At 43.4% G+C, this 20,183-nt stretch overlaps 1 protein-coding gene across 1 annotated transcript in view; it reads left to right on the forward strand.

Annotated features, from left to right (window-relative positions):
• Positions 1 to 20,183, forward strand: part of POU2F1 (POU class 2 homeobox 1) — a 71,897-nt gene that overhangs the window by 42,039 nt on the left and 9,675 nt on the right. The window contains exons 8-13 of the mRNA XM_054974703.1: positions 940 to 1,034; positions 2,118 to 2,291; positions 5,714 to 5,855; positions 6,483 to 6,628; positions 7,329 to 7,508; positions 8,485 to 8,590. Of these exons, the coding sequence (XP_054830678.1) occupies positions 940 to 1,034; positions 2,118 to 2,291; positions 5,714 to 5,855; positions 6,483 to 6,628; positions 7,329 to 7,508; positions 8,485 to 8,590 (843 nt within the window). The remainder of the gene's footprint in view (positions 1 to 939; positions 1,035 to 2,117; positions 2,292 to 5,713; positions 5,856 to 6,482; positions 6,629 to 7,328; positions 7,509 to 8,484; positions 8,591 to 20,183) is intronic.

Below are 20,183 nucleotides of genomic sequence, written 5' to 3' on the forward strand. Positions count from 1 at the left end.
CCCGGTTTATAAATTAGAGCATAACATACTACCTTAAAATATAAAGGCCCCTTTTCAGCATGGTAGCCTTTGAGGGGGGGCAGTTGCACAGAATATCCCCCCCCCCTTTTAGATCCAGAATTTGGAGACCCAGTGTGAGTTAGTTGTTAGAGTATCAGATTAGGAGCTGGGAGACCCAGGTTCAAATTCCTGCTCTACCATGGAAGCTCGCCAGGTGGCCCTGGGCCAGTCACACTCTCTCATCTTAACCTACCTCACAGGGTTGTTGTGAGGATAAAATGGAGGAGAGGAGAATGATGTAAACTGCTTTTGGTCTCCATTAGGGAGAAAGGTGAGGTATAAATGAAGTAAATAAAATGTTGTAAATAAATTTTCTGCAACCTGTTCTACAAGCTAGAGTGACTATAATACTTCTTAATGGAATGTGTGCTTCTAGGCGCTGCCTTAATCATTTCACACTGGTTTTTGCTTCAAGAAACCCTTTCCTTTCCAGAGCCCAACTGATATCCCTTCATTCTGCTGCAGTTCAGTTAGAAAGTCATATGTTGACATGGTCAGAACAGACTGCAGCATTTCAAGCTGCAGATAGGGGATCTTGTGTATGAATGTTCCTTTGTGTGGAAAAACTCCACACAAATAGATAATTGCCATGAAGGGAAGTGAGTTTCCCATGAGATGCCTATTTTTGCAGTTGCTGGATTTTTTTTTTTACTATAGGGGAAGCATTCAGAAATCAAATGCGACAGATGCAGTATGAAGTGTTGTAATTCATTCTATTGCATTTGTAGACTAAGCCCGAGTTGTGTTTTGGCAAATGACAGAGCCCACATGCATGAAATAGATTTCCTTCAGTTGTGAGCAGGATTATAAGTATAGCACACTGGGGAAATATGCATTTTGTGCCCACATATTTTCTTACTAATGTCTTCTCTGTTTCAGGTCTCCTGCAAGCGCAGAATCTCTTAACGCAACTACCTCAGCAAAGCCAAGCAAACCTCCTGCAGTCTCAGCCAAGCATCACTTTCACCTCTCAGGTCAGTCTTTTTCTGAGAGCTTCTTGTTTTCACTTGGTGGTGGGAGGGCAGAATGGGATTAAAAAGTACAAGGAAAGGCTTTTGGCCATAGTATATGACGACGTTGATTTCTTTCTTTCTTTCTTTCTTTTTTTTGCTGATACTGTGTGAGATATTGCAAGGGTAACCACTTGGAAATCTCCCTCTCCCAAAAATATTTGTTTGTACAGTTCTTGTTATTTACTTATTCAATTATTGTCTGTTTTTTCTTGCTGAAACTCAAGACAGAGTACAAAATATTTTTTAAAAAATTCAGTCAGACAGCATAAGACATCCAATAATCAGTGCAATAGTAGTACAGAGTTGGAAAACAATGAAAACAAAACCAAAAAAAAAACCTTTAAGGTATGACCTATATAAGCAATGCAAAAAGGGGTACAAATGTAGAAGACAATACAGTAAAAGTAATAAGCCAGTTTGGTATAGTGGTTAAGAGTGCAGGACTCTAATCTGGAGAGCTGGTTTTGATTCCCCACTCCTCCACTTGAAGCCAGCTGGGTGACCTTGGGCTAGTCACAGTTCTCTGGAGCTCTCTCAGCCCCACCCACATCACAGGGTGTTTTGTTGTGGGGATAATAATGACATTCTTTGTAAAACACTCTGAGTGGGCATTAAGTTGTCCTGAAGGGTGGTATATAAATCAGATATTATTATTATTGCTATAAACAGTAAGCATTGCAATAGATTGCAGTCCTAATCCCTTATAAAAGCAGCCTCCTGAACTGTTTCATTGTACTACAGTTCTAATTCCTTTATAGAAATGCCCTTCTGAATGTTTCTGTTTTGCACATTCTGCAAACGCTCCTGACCTCCTTAGGCAAACTTTTCCACAAAGTGAGAACCACCACAGAGAATACATGTGAACGGGCAGTTGCCAGTCTTACCTATCTGTTGTACCTTTGGGTTTTAAAAAAAAATAATTTGATTAATTTACAAAGTCATTTTTCTGCATATCTGGGGAGTCCTCTGGATATGAGAAGACTCCTATCCTAGGAGACTTATAACTTTACAATGTTTTACTTCCAATTGGTCATTTTTTAGCAGCCAGCAACCCCAACACGCACAATAGCAGCAACCCCTGTTCAGCCACTTCCTCAGAGCCAGACAACACCAAAGCGTATCGATACTCCCAGCTTGGAAGAGCCCAGTGATCTTGAGGAGCTTGAGCAATTTGCCAAGACTTTCAAACAAAGACGGATCAAACTTGGATTCACTCAGGTAAGACTGAAAACTTAAAAACTTTCTAAGAAGGAACCTGTCACAGGTCTTCAGATCTGGGAATAAGTGAAGCAGTGGCCTTTCCAATTAGAAATTATTTTTATAATGTATGTGAAGAGATGAACCTACTGTGTACCTGACCATTGGTCCCTGTAGTTCATTATTGTCTGCTCTGACTGGCACTTAGACTCCAGTGTCTGGCTGGAGGAAGGCTTTCCTGGCACTTGTGACCTGTAATCACTTAACTGGAACTGCCACACATTGAACTGGACCTGTCTGTATGGAAAGCAGGTGTTGTGTCATTGAAAAGTAGCGCCTTTGTAATACTGCTTGCAAGTTAGTGTATATGATATATTTTAATAAGTGCTGGATAAACTTCTTGTCCAATGTGTCCTCTAAAAATAGATTAATTAGGAGGTTACAGTAACATCTCTTGCAATGCTGCAGATATATTTCTGGCAATAGCGTTCTCTGTGAAACAGTGCCACTGGTTCTAATGTAGATATGTTCAGAGTCAGGTCCTGATGCACACTCTGGTGGGGCTCTCTCCACCTTCAATCTGGGAAGAGAGGAGATCCTATATGTCACCCTAGTCCTCTTCTTCCTTCCAGATTGCCCTTTTTCCTTCTCTCTGGGCACCTGAGCATCCAAGCCTGAGAGTCTCCTAGGCCCTGAGCTCTTGCCATCACCTATGACTCCTCTTCCTTCAAGGAGGTCCTGTGTGGTCCTTTCACACACAACCTCCATTACACTTCTTACCCACACAGCAGCTGATCAATGGCACTTATTATGGAGCAAAGCCCAGAGCTGCCTTCCAGCCCAGCAACAATCCAGACAGCTGGGGCAGCGGTGAAAACCATCTGTGCCTTCTCCATCATTCTCACAGCTTCATGCTTGCTATGAAACCATTACCCTGCTCCAGTGGCCACCTCCCCCACCAGGACAAAGAACACTAATGAAACAGCGTTGTAGAAAACAGCATTGAAGAGGGTATTACTGTATATATCAAACACTGAAAAACCATCAGATTTTATAAAGGACCCATTCTGGATTAGCAAAACCTCTAGATTTTGTTGTGTTTCCAGTAAGAAATATTATATTATACCCAAGCATCCTTATTCTGTACTATGTATGCACATTAGTGACAGAAATAAGGGTTTGCGTTGCTTACTGGAGGAGGGAGGTGCAGCAGAGGAGATCTTTGTTTCTTCTTCAAAGAGATTACTTCAGCACCAAGGAAGCCTTTTTGGTTGCATTTCAGGTTCCATAGCGTTTGTGATGTACTGGCTAGAATGTCGGACTAGGAGCTGAGAGACCCAGGTCTGAAACCCCTCTCTGCCATTGAAAATTTGTTGGGTGATCTTGGGCCAGTCACACACTTTCAGCCTAACCTACATCACAGAGTTGTTGTGAAGATAAAATGGAGGAGGGGAGAATGCTGTAAGGCACTTTGGGTCCCCTCTCGGGGAGAAAAGTGGGGTATAAAGTAAGTAAAAATAAATATAACACTATAGGGTCTTGGCATAGGTTCAGTTAAAATAGACTCCACCTTCTCCCTCCTCCCAGTCCAGTGGCTCAATCCAGCCTGATCAGATTGCGCTGCATCTCTAATTTTAATCAATTCAGTAAACAGATACAATCTCAAAGTATGTAGGTTTGTGAGTAAGCTAACTTTATATCCTTTAAATGCATAGTGGATTTTTGTGTGTGAACATGTGTACTGAAGGAAGAGTAGACCAAACCCACAGCTGAATATTCAAGATGGTTTTAAAATTATACCATCCATTCCACTTTATTGAGAGTTCAGGCACATTCATTTTGCTGAAATCATGAGCTAAGATTAGATTTATTGTTCAGGCAAGTTCTAAATGCCCCAAGCCCTCTGTGTTTTTTTAAATAATGGAAGATCTTAGTACATTCAGAATTGCCCAGTGTTTTAAGATGAAGTTGACTTTCAGTTTTAAATCCTTGTTTTTGTCAAGCTTACATAGATGACACATTTTGCTGCAGCTTTTTCACATGTACATACTTAAGCAGTGACTGCAAATTCTGCTAAATATCTTATGTTACAACTAGATCAGTCCTTTATTAATGAAGATAATGAAAGATGATTCTCCATCCTCAACTGAGCTTTGAAGGGACAGCTTCTTGTTTTTGTAACAAAACCTCTTACCAATAGGATGCCAAACAGCACAGTATTTACTTAACCATTCTATTGTGTGGCTATATACATAATTAGTTTATAATGATAGTTATTGCTTAATTATGTAAGAGGGGTAGTAATTAGAAAACCTAAGTAATAAAGACTAAATTCTCATAATGAGATTGCATGCCTGTGTATTTGAAAAAGAATTCTTTGCCAGTGACACAGTAGGTTACTTTCATACTCTTATAGATTTATTGTTTTGTCTGTTAGAAATAATTACTAGGTTCTAATTTACATAGAAGACTAATTGCCTATTACATTTCAATTTTCAAGTAATAATTTTTTTGTCATAAGGCTTTACAGTTTAAAATAGGTGTCTAAAGGAGGGAATTTGTAGAATGAGTGCCATGGTGGATAGAATCCTTTGTAGCATATGCTAAGATGGTTGTCCTACGGGAAGTGAAAAAATGGATGTGTTATGCCTGTTGCAGTCATATCGTAAGATGTCAGTAATTATCACTTTGATTTTTCATGAATTGTGTTTGAATAATGAAATCAGTTTGTACTGATACTTTACCTGCCTTACTTGTAAAGATGCTCAGACTGCTGAGATAAGATGTTTCAAAGCTGTGTTTATTTTCTGTCTAACTTTTGAATTTGAAGGTTTCCAAATCTGATATGGCCCTCGGTATTAAAGCAGGATCCTCTGGACACAACACTTCAGTCACCCTAATTTCACCAAGCAGGGAAGGGGGCTTGGTTCTTTGATCCAAACTGTCACTTTGAAATTGAATCAGGCAATGGACCTTTGAAAGCATGAATTTTGGCAAATGTATTAACCATCGCTAACATTTTTATTGGCCACCTCTTCCAAACTATATTGGAAAAATAAAGTTAGTTGGAACCCTTGAAAGACTAAATGGAAAGAGTTTGCAAAGGCTGCTCTTTCAAGCCCCCCAACAGCTCCTTTGTGCCCAGATGTTTATGAGTTTCGCTTAACTCCACAGAGGATTTTCATTACACCGAGGGAACTTCTGGGAGAAAGGAGGGAAGGAATCCTCTTCCAAATTCTTTCCACTAGTGTAACAAAATCCATATTCTTTATAAAGATAGTCCAGTTCAATAGAGATCCAGCAGTGGAATCACCAAGGAGGAAGAAATCTAGATTTCACTTAATTGCATCTATGAAGCTTTGTAATTAATTTTGCTTGTTAAAAAAGAGACTGTTCAGTAGATAGATGTTGGTGAATGGTTGCTTTTCTTTCCATCCCTGCAGGGTGATGTTGGGCTCGCTATGGGTAAACTCTATGGAAATGACTTCAGTCAGACTACTATCTCTCGCTTTGAAGCCTTGAACCTCAGCTTTAAGAACATGTGCAAGTTAAAACCACTTCTGGAAAAGTGGCTCAATGATGCAGGTGAACATTTCCTCAAAATGTCACAGCAGATTTCTGATTAAATTCAACAGGATTTCACTGTTGTGTTCTTTGAGAGGGTTAGGGCTTGCATTATTTGCTACAAAAATATCCTATCACATTAGCCCATTCTACAAGAGGGATATATGTTACAATCATATGTAGGCACTACATATATATGGATATGGAGGGATATATGTTACAATCATATGTAGGCACGAACTTAACAGCTCTTGTATAACATTGGCTGCTGAGTGAAATCAGATATACCTCTTTTCCCTCTGACAGGTTTTTATAAAAATGGACTCTGCTTTGTAAACAGTACTACCTTTTATTGTGGCTTCTTATACCTAAGCCTGTGCAGTGCTTACAAACACATAAGTGAAAAATAACTGGCTGGCACAGTGGCATCATGAGCAAATGGGCTACCTTATGCACCCCTTCTGACTTCTCTTAGAGGGAACTGAGTTTTAAGTGAAGCACTGAATAGATAGCATTGTTTTTTGAGATCATGGCAGAGCCCTTAAAGTATGGAATTGGCTACAAGAGTCCAGACAGATTGTACTTTAAAAAAGAAGACTATTTATACTACATATGTTGGTAGTTACAACATACATTGTCTCCTTTCAGAGAACCTCTCATCTGATTCAACTCTCTCCAGCCCAAGTGCCCTGAATTCGCCAGGGCTTGGGATTGAGGGCTTGAACCGTAGGAGGAAGAAACGCACCAGCATAGAGACCAACATACGTGTGGCCTTAGAGAAGAGTTTCCTGGAGGTGAGTAAATCTGTTGTGCAATATTATTTCAGAGTATATTGCTCTAGTTTTTGATAGAACAGAACCATAAACCATGGAAAAATGAAACCATGATGTGGAAACACTTGTAAAATGTTGTCACCCAGGTGATAAAGGAAATAAGATGGTGGCTGAGGAACCTAATAATAAGTTACTCATAATGTATGTTTGCCCTGACCTGGGTAGCCCTGGCAAGCCTGATCTTGTCAAATCTTGGAAGCTAAGCAGGGTCAGCCTTCATTAGTAATTGGATGGGAGACCTCCATTGAAGTGGCAAATGATCTCTCTTAGTCTCTTGCCTTGAAAACTTATGGTTCTCCATAAGTCAGCTATGGCTTGATGGCTTTTTCTACCACTAATGTATGTTTAAAATGTGCTCTAAATATTTAATTTGTGTTCCTGTCCTGGCCAAAGGAGAGGCAGGTTTCACTGTGGATGGCTTTGCACATCACAAAGAAATGGTAGCAGAAGTATGAGTCACTTTAGCATCCTATCCTCAAGCTTCCTACGTCACATATGCATCTCCCTTGCAGTGATGTGCATATGTTATAAATTATGTGGAGTGTTTTTACATAGAGTTACTTGTTTCCATCATCTCTGTGTATGTGAGAAGGCACTCTAGGTCTACAGTATTCTTACGTAACAGAAAATAGTTTGCATTTTCAAAAGATTTCTCTTACAGAACCAAAAGCCTACCTCGGAAGAGATCACCATGATAGCTGACCAGCTGAACATGGAGAAAGAGGTGATCCGCGTTTGGTTCTGTAACCGGCGCCAAAAGGAAAAAAGGATCAACCCACCCAGTAGCGGTGGAACCAGCAGCTCGCCTATCAAAGCAATTTTCCCTTGTCCAACTTCACTGGTAAGAATAAAAAACTGTTTTATGTCATGCCTGGAGGCAACATAGCTACTTCTATCCTCTTGTCAGTTTCACTGTCAAAGAAAATTCAGCATCTGGTTACTGAGAGTGTTCTACTCATACAGTGTAGATTGCTCCTACTTTGTACATGATACTGGATAATGAAATACGGTTGTTACACAAATACCCACTCACAGGGTGATCTTAGTCTGGCCTTTACCTCTGTTTCATTGTAACCTACCTCACAGGGCTGTTGTGAGGATAAAATGGAGAGTTGGTGAGCCATTACTGCTGCCAGGAGCTCCTTGGACGGAGCGCAGGATAAAAATGCATTTGATAGCAGATCAACACCCAGTTGGAAACATCCAGTTGGATCAAACAATGATTCATACTTCACTCATATCTCTCTAGTCTTTTAAAAGCAGTTGCTTTAGTACAGCATATAGGGGAGATAGGAGATAAGATTAATGGTTCTCTAGCTTAAAACAAGTAGCAGTAATAAAAACCCAATCTTCATATAGTGTAAAAATTCAGAGTTGTTTCATAACATGTGTTTGGCATCTTCTGTACCTGTTGGCAAGTAGGAACAATTTAAAGGCTGAACTGGACAATAACTGGACTCCGTGGTCAGGAATACCTGGAGCAGTTCTTGTTTATTTTAGTTGTCTTAGATCAAAGCTGGGCCATGGGCTGAGTCATGCAGCAGTGCATGGAAAGAAGATGTTAAACCCTTTCCTTTCCATTGGTCAAATCACCATTGAGGATTTCAACTGTGAGAACAGCCCAGTGGGAAAGGGTTAGATGTCCCCTCCTCAAAAGCCATTTCCTCAGCCCCATTGTTGACTTTTTCCTTGCAACAGTAGCTTTGATGGAAAACTATGGGAGATGCTATGTCATATCTTCCTTAGTACTAACAATGAAGCACAGTTTTGATATTTTTGCTCTGTAAAGGTTTCAGGTGTTATGTTCTGACCTCTAGGTGGCAACCACACCAAGCCTTGTGACAAGCAGTGCAGCTACTACCCTGACTGTCAACCCTGTGCTCCCTCTAACCAGCGCTGCTGTAACTAGTTTACCAGTCACAGGTAAGAGGACATTAAATAGCATTGATACAGAAGTACTTGGTATTACTTTTATGAAGAGTGAAGATTTAGTCGCCTTTTAATTTGGTGGATGACTAACATTGTGCATAAATGATAAAAACATTCAAGTGTGTGCAAGGTTGGATTCAGAACACCGATACTGCTGGGTTTTTGTGTACATTCTTGGGCAGATTACAAAACGTTCTCCTGCATGAGAGAAATAGCGTTTAATTTTTTTTCTTGCTATAAAGGCAGGAGGTTTCATAGATCAGCAGTTCCATCGCACGCTGTCATGTGGACTGCACAATCCTCTGAGTGGAAAAATTGTGCTCTTCTGCAATTTCATGGGTATTAAAACCTGAACAATGTGTCTAAGAGTGCTGTTTGCTGACAAAAGTTTAGAAGGTTGCAGAGTTTAATTATTTTAACCAGGGCTTCAGAAAATATTTCAGCACCTTTGAGTAAACCACAGCACAGAAAAACAACATATTTTACAGCGAAAAGAAGAATGATACTGGAAAATATGTGAACAGATCTTCTCAGTGTTTTTTTTTAAATAACAATAGTGGTCATATGAGATCTTGGTTGAAATAGGAGGGAAAGCCTTGAACATTTTTCTCTCCAGCCCAGTGATGGAAACCTCACATACCCTTAATAAAGTGTATTCTGTTAGATTCCTTAGAAAAAAAAGACAATACATGTTCTTCTCTCCTCCTCCCTTTCCAGGGTTAATAACATCATGGGGAGTGACTTTTGTTCATCAAAACTATGCAAGGAAAAAGCCCTGATCTGGCTTAGAATAATAGAATCATAGACTTGGAAGGGACCTCCAGGGTCATCTAGTCCACTCCTGCACAATGCAGGAAATTCATGGCTACCTCCACCCACACACACCCTGTGACCCCTCCTCCATGCCCAGAAGATGGAAAAACACCTCCAGGATCTCTAGCCAAACTGGCTTGGCGAAAATTGCTTCCTGACCTCAAAGCAGCAATCAGCATTACCCTGGGTGTGTAAGAATGGGCTATGAGAACTAAGCACTGATGTAACCCTTCCTGCCCTCCCTCTCATGGCTCATTCTTCCTCTTCCAGCATCATGTCCATTTTGGCCCTGTAAAAATGACATCACTTTTTGTCTCCTAGAACTGTTTTGGAGAACATTGAATCTGCTGTATGCGTTGGCATTCTGGCACTGACTAAGCTGGTGCTTTTACAACATATGTGCATTTAAAATCATTGAAGGGTCCATCCAAGAATGATAGTTGTTTGGAACTGGCTTCACACTGGCTGTTTCCACATGTTCTGGCATAGTGCTAAACTGTTGGAATGATAGCGTCTTCCTGACGTGATTTCTGCCGTCATTGCACCACGATTCTCCTTTCGTGGTGTGATGACATCTGAAATTGCGACAGGAAGATGCTATCATTCCAACAATTTAGCGCTGTGTCAGGGCATGTGGAAACAGCCCACAGATGCCATAGGTTCCATTACTCTCCATTTGGTTTCTCATACCATTACTACTGTTAGGTTTTATGGCCTCTCTGATTCTGATAGTTCTGTTCGCCAGGCTGAGGCTTTGTCCCCTGCAAAATTGATTTGTCAGAGTGTTCCACCCATACTGCCAGAACCTGTACAAGCAGTTTTTGGTCCCAAAGCTCATCCACGGGTCCCTGAGTTGGTGGAACAACATGCAGAACCTATTAGTGGGGACTCCCTTAGGTTCCTCCCCAGTTCATGTTTCAGTCTGCACAGATGCCTCCCTGTTGGGATGGGGGGCATGTTTGAGGACCACCCAAGTAAAGGGAGTTTGGTCCCGTCAAGAATCCACTATGCACATCAATCTACTAGTGCTTAGGGCAATACAGTATGCTGTGAAGGCTCTGCTTTACCTAGTGGAGAACAGAAATGTTCAGACCTGCATGGACAATACAACTACCGTGCATTACTTGAACAGACGGGGGGGGGGCACAGTTTCCCTGGCTCTTTCCCAAGAATCCTCACTGATATGGGGATGGGCTGTCCAACATCAAGTCTCTCTCTCTCTGCCATACACATACCAGGGAAGGAAATCGTTCTGGCAGATGCACTGAGTCACTCAAAATCCCAGGACTATTAATGGTCCATCCACGTAGACTTCCTTCCCCCTGTTTTTACAATGTGAGGCTATCCCACCATAGATCTGTTTACCACAGACCTCAACAAGAGATGTGCTCGATATTGCTCACGGGTAGAAAAGGGGACGTCCTCTCTTGGGGATGCTTTTCAGATCCCATGGTCAAGAACCCTCCTATATGCATTTCCCCCTCTTCTTCTTATGATGTTGACACTCAGCAAGATGATGAGGGAAGGTTCCTTGGCAATCGTAATAGCCCCTTACTGGCCGTGGCACACCTGGTTTGCCACTCTATTTCAGTTGGCACTGGGCAGAATCTACTTTTGACGGAATAACCGCCTGTAATTAGTGCTGCCAAGTGACCCACCTTGCCCAACAACAAAAACACTGGAGCCAAGACGTTGTGATAAAGTGCAGATGGTGTATTATACAAGTCCATATATTACAGGTGCAAAAGTGCTCAGCATACATACAGAGAGAGCAAAAACCAGAGTCCAGTCCTTAGGTCAGTTACCAGAGTTATCCAAGATTGTTCTGAGCGACAAAGGTTTGCACCAGGCACCAAGCTGAGCAGATCAGCGATGCACAAACCTTTGGCTGGACTTTTAAGTGTCCACTAGCCTATAGGGTGAGTTGGAGTCAGCCAACCAGCACACGGCTGATGCAATCATGCCGCAATCCCAGCTTAATTGATCAGGTGTGAACTGTCAGAGAAATTGCTGACTCACCCTATGCTCTATGTTAAAGGGCACAACAGCCTTTACACATGTGCAAGTGAGTTTATATTCTGACACTCCTGCTAAACTCCTTGCCACATGTCACATGTCATTTATATATATTATACACAGCTGACCTTACATATTTACACCATCAAACAACCGTTCAGTGAATATGTTATGTTTTATCACATCCAACCCTTTGGTAAACATGTCAGCTATGTTTTGTTCAGTGTTGCTGTATTGCAGGTCCACCAACCCTTTGTCAACAGCTGCTTTTACGTTTTGATACCTGATCCCTATGTGCTTGGAGCGACTTTTAAAGTTCTGCTCCCTAGCTAACTGAATAGCAGCCGTGTTGTCACAGTGTATAATGACCTTGTTTTGGGCTATACCAAAATCATGGCATAGCGAAGTAAACCACTCCACTTCTGTGACACAGGAACTTAAAGCACCAAATTCTGCTTCTGCGGAACTTAGGGATATAAACGTTTGTTTTACTGCCTTCCACTGAACCAGGGCACCACCCAAATAAATAGCTATACCAGTGGTGGATTTCCTTTGCTCCCTGTCCCCCCAACTGGAGTCTGAAAAAGCGAACAGGTTTGTATGGCTGGCTGCCAGAGTTAGTTTCCTGTTGCTAGTGCCCTTGAGAAACCTCAAGACTCGCTTGGCTGCCACCCAGTCAGATTGCCTAGGACTGGCATTCTTCTGACAAAGACGGTGTACAGCATATGCGATATCAGGCCGAACCCAGGAGGACAGATATAGGAGAGATCCCACCAGTGATTGATATAATGTTGTGTGAGGAAAAAGCTCACCTTCTTCATCACAGCTATTTGTAATTATGGGAGTGTTAACTGGCTTGGCTTCTGCCATGCCAAATTTGTCCAGGAGCTGCAGGATTTTTCCCTCTTGGGACAAAACATAGGTTCCATTTGAGTGCCTGGTCACTTCCACCCCTAGGTAGTGTCTTAAGGGGCCCAGGTACTTTAGTTGGAACCTTTCCTGCAGCTTGCCCTGGAACCATGTTAGGTGCTCCTCATGCTCTGTTATGAGACATAGATCATCTACATAAACCAGTAAATGCACCCATTTACCTGCCCTTTGTAAGGTATACAGACATGAGTCAGCGTTGCTCTGCTTAAAACCCAGAGCTTTTAATGCCTGATCCAGGCATTGGTTCCATTGCCGGGCACTCTGTTTCAGCCCATACAAAGCCTTGTGCAGTTTTAAATGCATACCTTTTTCTCCCATGGGAAAACCTGGAATTTGATCCAGGTATAGACTTTCTTCAAGATCTGCATTGAGGTAGGCAGTTTTTACATCAAAGTGGAAAGCTTTCCACCCTTTGAAACCTGCTACAGCCAATGCAGTTCTGAAAGTCTCGGTTTTTACTGTTGGGGAAAAGACTTGGTCATAGTGTATCTGATTTACTTGTGAGAATCCCCTAGCGACCAGTCTTGCTTTGTATTTGACAGAACCATCCTCCAGTGGTTTCTTTTTGAAAATCCACCGGCACCCAATTACCTTTTCACCCTTGGGTAGCCACATTGGTGACACAACCTTATGGGTAATGAGGGACTGGTATTCTTCTTGCATAGCAGCCTTCCAGCCCTCTTGCTCTTTTTGTGGCAGTTGTTGAACCTGCCAAAAATCCTCTGGCTCAGAGGTGTAAACATAATTTATGGCCTGTGAATAGCCCAGCCGGTCTGGCGGCACACCTTTGTTTTCCCTCTGTGACCTCCTCGGCACAGCCTGCATTTGAGCAGGGCTGGAGGAGGGAGAGGAACTGTTTGTTTCGGCAGGAGGGGGAGATCGGCTGACAGCCGACTCACCCTCCTCTTGCTTCACAGCATGCCGTTTCTTCGGGCTGGGAGTTTTTGGAGTGATGACGTTCTCCTCCTGCTGTGGAGGGGCCAGAGGCAATAGCAATTGTGAGTGGTTGCTATCACCTAGCCTCTCCCAGCGAGAATTTTCCTTAAACCCCGCGGACCGGCTGAAGATCACCTCATTTCTATCACCCAGGAACCTGTAGGCTTTTGAACCTGACTGATAGCCAAGAAAAACCAGCTCCCTGGCTTTCTTGGACAGGGTCCGTCTCTTACCCAAAGGGACGTTTACAAAGGCTTTGCTCCCAAAGACCCTGAGGTGATTTATGTTAGGGTACTTCTTATACAGGGCATGATATGGAATGTCCTGTATTGAAGAAGTCCAAGTCCTGTTGGCCAAATAGCAGGCAACCTTCATAGCTTCAGCCCAGAAGTGTTTCTTCAGACCACTATCAGCCAAAAGGGCTTGCATTTTAGTTTTGAGAGTCTGTATCCACCTCTCAGCCACACCATTCTCCTGAGGAGACATAGTGTTGGCAAGCCTCTGTTCAACCCCTTGCTTTTGCAACCATGCCTTTAATCGGTTTGAACAGAACTCGCCCCCCCTATCTGACTGGATAGATACCACAGCAGTGTCCAGCTGTCTCTGAACTCTGCTCATCCAGTACTTGAGTGTACTAAAAACCTCTGACTTATGTTTCATGGGATACACCCAACAAAACCTTGTACAGTCATCCACTATTACAAGCACATATTGGTTCTTAGACACACTTTGAGGAAAGGGGCCAGCCACATCCATATGAACCAGCTGAAGAGGCTTGGATGACTGCCTCTGGCTGTGTTTGGCTACTGGGGCTGCCTTGCTTTTTACTTCCTTGCAGATACTGCAGTCTAGGAAAGCATTGCAAGGCTTTACCTTTACCCCTAGCAGTCCCAAAGTTTTCTCCAAAGCCCCAAAAGAAGCATGCCCAAACCTGCGATGGAGAAAGTGTATACACCCATCGTGGTAAGGGCGGTTACTCACATGGCTAATGGTAGGAGAGTTCTTAACCATGTAAACATTGTTAGTTCGTGGTCCAGACAGCAGCTCCACTCCGTCCCTGGAAATTGTACACTCTCCGTTAGCAAAGCAAACAGCAAAGCCTGCTTTGTCAAGGTCAGCTACAGAGAGTAAGTTATTTTGCAGGGATGGGACACAAAGTACCCCCTCCAGGGAGTGCTTCAATGCAGGAAAACAAATCTCCCCTTGACAGACCGTTGAAGCAGCTTTGCCGTCTGCAAGGGAGACATGGCTGAGCCTGGGCTCTGTTTCAGTGACCAACAAGTCATGCTCACAACAAAAAGATTGTGTAGCGCCCGAATCGACTAGCCAGATACTCCCACCAGACACAGAGGGTCCAGCAGACACCAGTGCTGTTTGAGTACGCTGGGTCACACCACTGCTTGCGACTCCTGCTGACTTCTGCTGCTTTTTCTTCCTCCGGCTGGATGGGCAGGCATTCTTTAGATGCTGTGTAGAACCGCAGGCAAAGCAATGACGGACACACAGTGCAGTTTCCTCGCTGGAAGCTTTCTCCGGCAGGTGCTGGGACACTCCTCCGCATTGTTTGTTGATTGCAGAGCTCTTGAAGGTCGTAGCAGTTTTCGCTTCTTGCTGCCTTGATTCCTCCTCAAGCAGCAACCCAGAGACGAGGCCCATCGTTAAACTGTCCACGTCTCTTGCCTCCAAGGCTGTAATGAGGCTATCAAACCTGGCATCCAGAGAGCTGAGCAGGGCGAAGACTTTGTCCTGTTCAGGCAGGATTTTTCCTCTCTGAGCCAGCTGTTGGAAAAAGCCCTCCATCCGAGTCAAGTGAAAAGACATCGACTCCCCCGGCTGTAGATAGCACCGGTAAAGCCTTCTTGTCAGAGTAATGAGTGAGCCCGCTCCTTGCCTCACATGTAGCCTTCTCAAAGCGTCCCATGCAGCTTTGGCAGAAGCAGCACCCATCACATGGACAAGCTGAGTCTTATCCACACTCAAAACGATGGTGGCCAGGGCTTTTTCAATGTTAGTCTGATCTGCAGGTGTGGGAGCAGCGGGAGGGTTGCTTACAGCAGTCCACAGCCCTTCCCTTTTTAGATAATGTTCCATCCATACTGCCCACGTAAAATAGTTATCGGCTCCCAGCCTTTCAGCCGGCATGAGAGCCATTTGTGCCATGGTTGTTATCTTGCACTCTGCAGGACTCCCACGCACTCACCGCACTCACAGCTGCCTTAACGGGTCCAGGCACCGGCTTGTAACCAGTCAGTGTCTGTTCCAACCCTTGAGCTGCCAAACAACGATCCAAACGACGCTCCAGCAAACCAACAGGTTCAGTTGCAGGCAGCAGGTACACTGGCGCAGCGGAAGCGTGCTGGGCCCATAACCCTGACGGAATAACCGCCTGTAATTAGTGCTGCCAAGTGACCCACCTTGCCCAACAACAAAAACACTGGAGCCAAGACGTTGTGATAAAGTGCAGATGGTGTATTATACAAGTCCATATATTACAGGTGCAAAAGTGCTCAGCATACATACAGAGAGAGCAAAAACCAGAGTCCAGTCCTTAGGTCAGTTACCAGAGTTATCCAAGATTGTTCTGAGCGACAAAGGTTTGCACCAGGCACCAAGCTGAGCAGATCAGCGATGCACAAACCTTTGGCTGGACTTTTAAGTGTCCACTAGCCTATAGGGTGAGTTGGAGTCAGCCAACCAGCACACGGCTGATGCAATCATGCCGCAATCCCAGCTTAATTGATCAGGTGTGAACTGTCAGAGAAATTGCTGACTCACCCTATGCTCTATGTTAAAGGGCACAACAGCCTTTACACATGTGCAAGTGAGTTTATATTCCTCAGACACCACACCTGCTACAAGATGATGTGGTTCATTTCCCCCCTGCACTGAGTTTCTCCTCCTCAGTCCAGAAGGTCCTGTTGGAAGATAGGAAACCTTCTACCAGAAAATCATACCTAGCTAAATGGAAAGATTTTCTTTTGGGGCCACAAACAACAACTTAAACCTGATCTCGGCCCAATTGCCATCTGTGTTGCACTATTTGGCACTATTTTGTTCAGCTAAAGGACCAAGGTTTGGCTAATACTGGTCTCCTGTCAGCGGGGGGAGGGGGGGTGCGGTATAGTCATCTCCCCCCCCCCGACATGAATCATAGTCTGATTAAGATGGCTGTTCTTCTCTCTTCCCTTCCTGTGTGCATCACTGCAGGATGGTATGGGCTGCTCTCAAGAACTGTATTTTATTGTAATATATGATTGTGTTGATTATATGGTTTTATTCTGGTTTTAAATGTATTTTATATCTTGTTGTAACCTGCCCTGAACCTGCTTGCAGGGAGAGTGGACTAGAAATCGAATAAATAAATAAATACCTATCTACCTACCTACCTTCCTACCTACCTAGCGGCCATTTCCACCTACCATGATAATATAGACAGGCAATCTCTCTTTGCACAGACACAATGTAAGTCCTTTCTAATAGATTTCGCAAATCTGTACACTCCAGCATCCAGACCAGTTCCCCAGTGGAGTCTCTCCTTGGTTCTCACTGCACTCATGCATAAACTTTTTGAGCCCCTGGCTACCTGCTCCTTGAAGGTTCTGACAGCCAAAACAGCCTTTCTGGTGGCTGTAACCTCAGTTAGGAGGGTGAGTGAATTGCAAGCTCTGAGACATGACCCTCCTTTCATTAAGATGTTCACAGATAAGGTTGTCCTCTATTGAAGCCCCCCTTTTCTGTTGAAGGTCATCTCTGCTTTCCACTTAAACCACCTACCTGTATTTTTCCCTACTCCTTCGAATGATATAGAGAGACTTTTGCACATACTTGATATTAAACATTCTTTGTGCTTCTACTTGGACAGGACAGATCCTTTCCAAAAAGACTCTGATCTACTTACCTAATTTAAAGAGCCAAAAAAAGATCTGAAGGTCACCTCACAGACTGTTTGAAATTGGATGACTTGGCTCATTAAGGATTGTTATCATCAATATAAACAACCATGTCCATTACAAGTTACTGCGCACTCTACAAGGGAACAGTCCACGTCATTAGCCTTTAATTTTGGCATCCCTATAGTGGAACTGTGTAAAGAGGCCACTCTGTCTACACCATCCACATTCATCAAGCATTATGCCATTAACATAGACTCCAGAAGGGACGCAGCTGTCGGCGTGGCAGTCCTGAAGAGTCTTTTCCACTGAAGAGCTACACGCCCGCCACCTGGGTAAGTTAGCTCACTAATCTCCGATGTGGGACTGCACAGAAGACACAACAATGAAAACAGGGTTGCACTAACCTGTAACTGTCGTTCATCAACTGGTCTTCTGTGCAGGCACACATCCCTCCTCCCTTATCCACTCTGTGCTCTTTATTATTGTTAATATCCTTCTACAGCAGCAGCTTAAAGAACTGAGGGAGAGAGCCACTTGCCTTGCCTTTTATAGCCCGCCTAGGGGAAAAACACACAAAAAGTCTAGATGAGTGTCTCGCGTCTTTAGGAGCTTTAGAACATCTGTAGCTGGCCTGCGCATGTGCAGTTCCCATTTGTGCCTGCACAGAAGAACACTCGATGAAATAACAGGTAAGTGCAACCCTGTTTTCTCATAAGAACTGACAACATATCAGCCAGGGAAGGATCCAGATCATCAGTTCTCCAGATAATGTCCTGGGCAGAAAGGAACATCAAATCAATTTCAGCAGAACACATCAGAAGACAACAATCAAGCAGAATAGCTGAGTCAACAACAAATGGACAACAATAAATGGTCACTCGAGGAGGTATTCCTTCAAATGGTAGCTCAGTTTGGCCAACTAGCTTTAGAAAACAACTACCATCTTTCCAGATCCTTCTCTAGATTCCAGGATGCAACAGCAAAGCAAATGGACACACTACTATCACTATGATCTCCAGTACTATTCTGTACTATTCAGTTTGGTGTAGTGGTTAAGAGCAGCAGGACTCTAATCTGGAGAACTGGGTTTGATTCCCCATTCCTCCACTTGAAGCCAGCTGGGTGACCTTGGGTCAGTCACAGCTTTCTCAAACCCACCCACCTCACAAGGTGATTGTCATGAGGATAATAACACACTTTTTAAACTACTCTGAGTGGATGTTAAGTTGTCCTGAAGGGCAGTATATAAATTGAATGTGGTTATTATTATTACTACTTCCTCCACACTAACTCTAATTCCAAAAATGCTGAGAGAAAGCCACCATAATCTGCATAGCCCCCAACTGGCCATGCAGACCTTGATTCTCAACTTTAGTGGAACTTTCAATAGAGGAACCTCATCAACTACTGATCTGCTTCAGCGGGAGCTACTGTGGCAACTGGGGGCCAGCAAAACTTTATTTGCCTGTCTAGAAATTGATAGGAAAAGATGTATAGATTTAGGCTATGTGGGTAAAGTAACTGATAACCTGCTAGCATCTAGGAAAACCTTGCTTCTAGAATATATAATTCCTTCTGGAAAATGTGTGTAAGATAGTGGCCTTGTACGAGCTGCTTATTTTGTGCTGTCTGTCCAGCTGGGACGTTTCCCCTCCATGCGAGGGAGGGGAGCACACATTGTCACTTCGCTGCTCTGCTCCTGCAGGGGAAAGGACCACGCTTCCCCCACCCTGACCGCAACTCGCCACATCTGGCGGGTGGGTCAGGGACTTGCCGCCACATCTGGCGGATGGGACATGGTCTCCTCATACCCTCATACAAAGAGTCTCTAGACTCTTTGTCTCTTGACTCCTGTCTATTTATGTGGCTGGGCTAGCCCTGTTTCTGTGTGCAAAGGCATCTTCTGTGACTTTTTGGTCATATCCAGCAACTGTTCTCCTATAGTTCTACCTGTATACATGACATTATGTAAAGAGGTTCCCTTTGGCACAACTGTGGTCAGTACTTTCTTCACATGACTACACCTGTGCTTGCCACTAGTTTACTAATCTTTTCCCATTGGTGTGAATGTGCAGAGACTATAAAGAAGAAAAGCAGGTTGCTTACCTGTAATGGATGTTACAGGTTATCTTTGTAGTCTCCCGCCATGATCTTCTTGCCCGCAACAGGTGCTTTAACTTGCTATGGTATTTTTAGAAGAACTGAGAAGAAGTCACAACTTTCCCCATGGTCATGCAGAGTGATATGTGGACTTCAAAGAGGAGAGGATTCCATGCCTAAAAGTTCATCTCTAAAAAGTTCCAAATTGAGGTTCATCAAAGGCATGGAGCCCATCTATATGATGGCATAAATGACTGCACAATAAAATTGTTACAGGTTAACAACCTGGTTTTGTGAGTTCAGGATGAGGAAGCAGAAAGCAGCTGGAGGATTTGCTTAACTTAGATACCAACACCAATAATGAAACGCTAAATATTATGAAGAAGCTGGACTACATGATATGTCAGTTGCAGCAGGAGAGGCATAGATTACTGATTTAAGAAACCACAATATTTGAAAGACCAAGGACTGGATCTTTTACTCTTCCTTCTGCTTTTACAATCCAATTGCCAGAGGAATGGCACTTGCTGTTGTCCAATGAAGCTCCACAATCAAAGGACCACACTATGCAAGTAGAAGGAAAGCATATGCTCCAATCTCAAGTTTACATTTTGCTAGGGTCAGATAGGAAATTCCTTATATTGAACAGTGGTACACATTGGCACCCTTTAACCAGGGCAGTAGTGCTCACTGCAGAGTGCTTATTTCCACAGTGGCTGTGAACTTTTTATCTAGGCCTTCACCAAGCTCTGTGCTTTGGACTATGGTAGAAAATTAAGGGACCAAGTACTGGAAGAATATGTGTATTCAAGTCCTAAGGTTGAAGGTTCATCCATCCACCTTCATATCACATGAGAAAATGCTGTTCTCCCCATTTCATCCTAACATGTGAAAAGATA

The sequence above is a fragment of the Eublepharis macularius genome, chromosome 3 (assembly GCF_028583425.1).
Source record: "Eublepharis macularius isolate TG4126 chromosome 3, MPM_Emac_v1.0, whole genome shotgun sequence".
Lineage (NCBI taxonomy): Eukaryota > Metazoa > Chordata > Lepidosauria > Squamata > Eublepharidae > Eublepharis > Eublepharis macularius.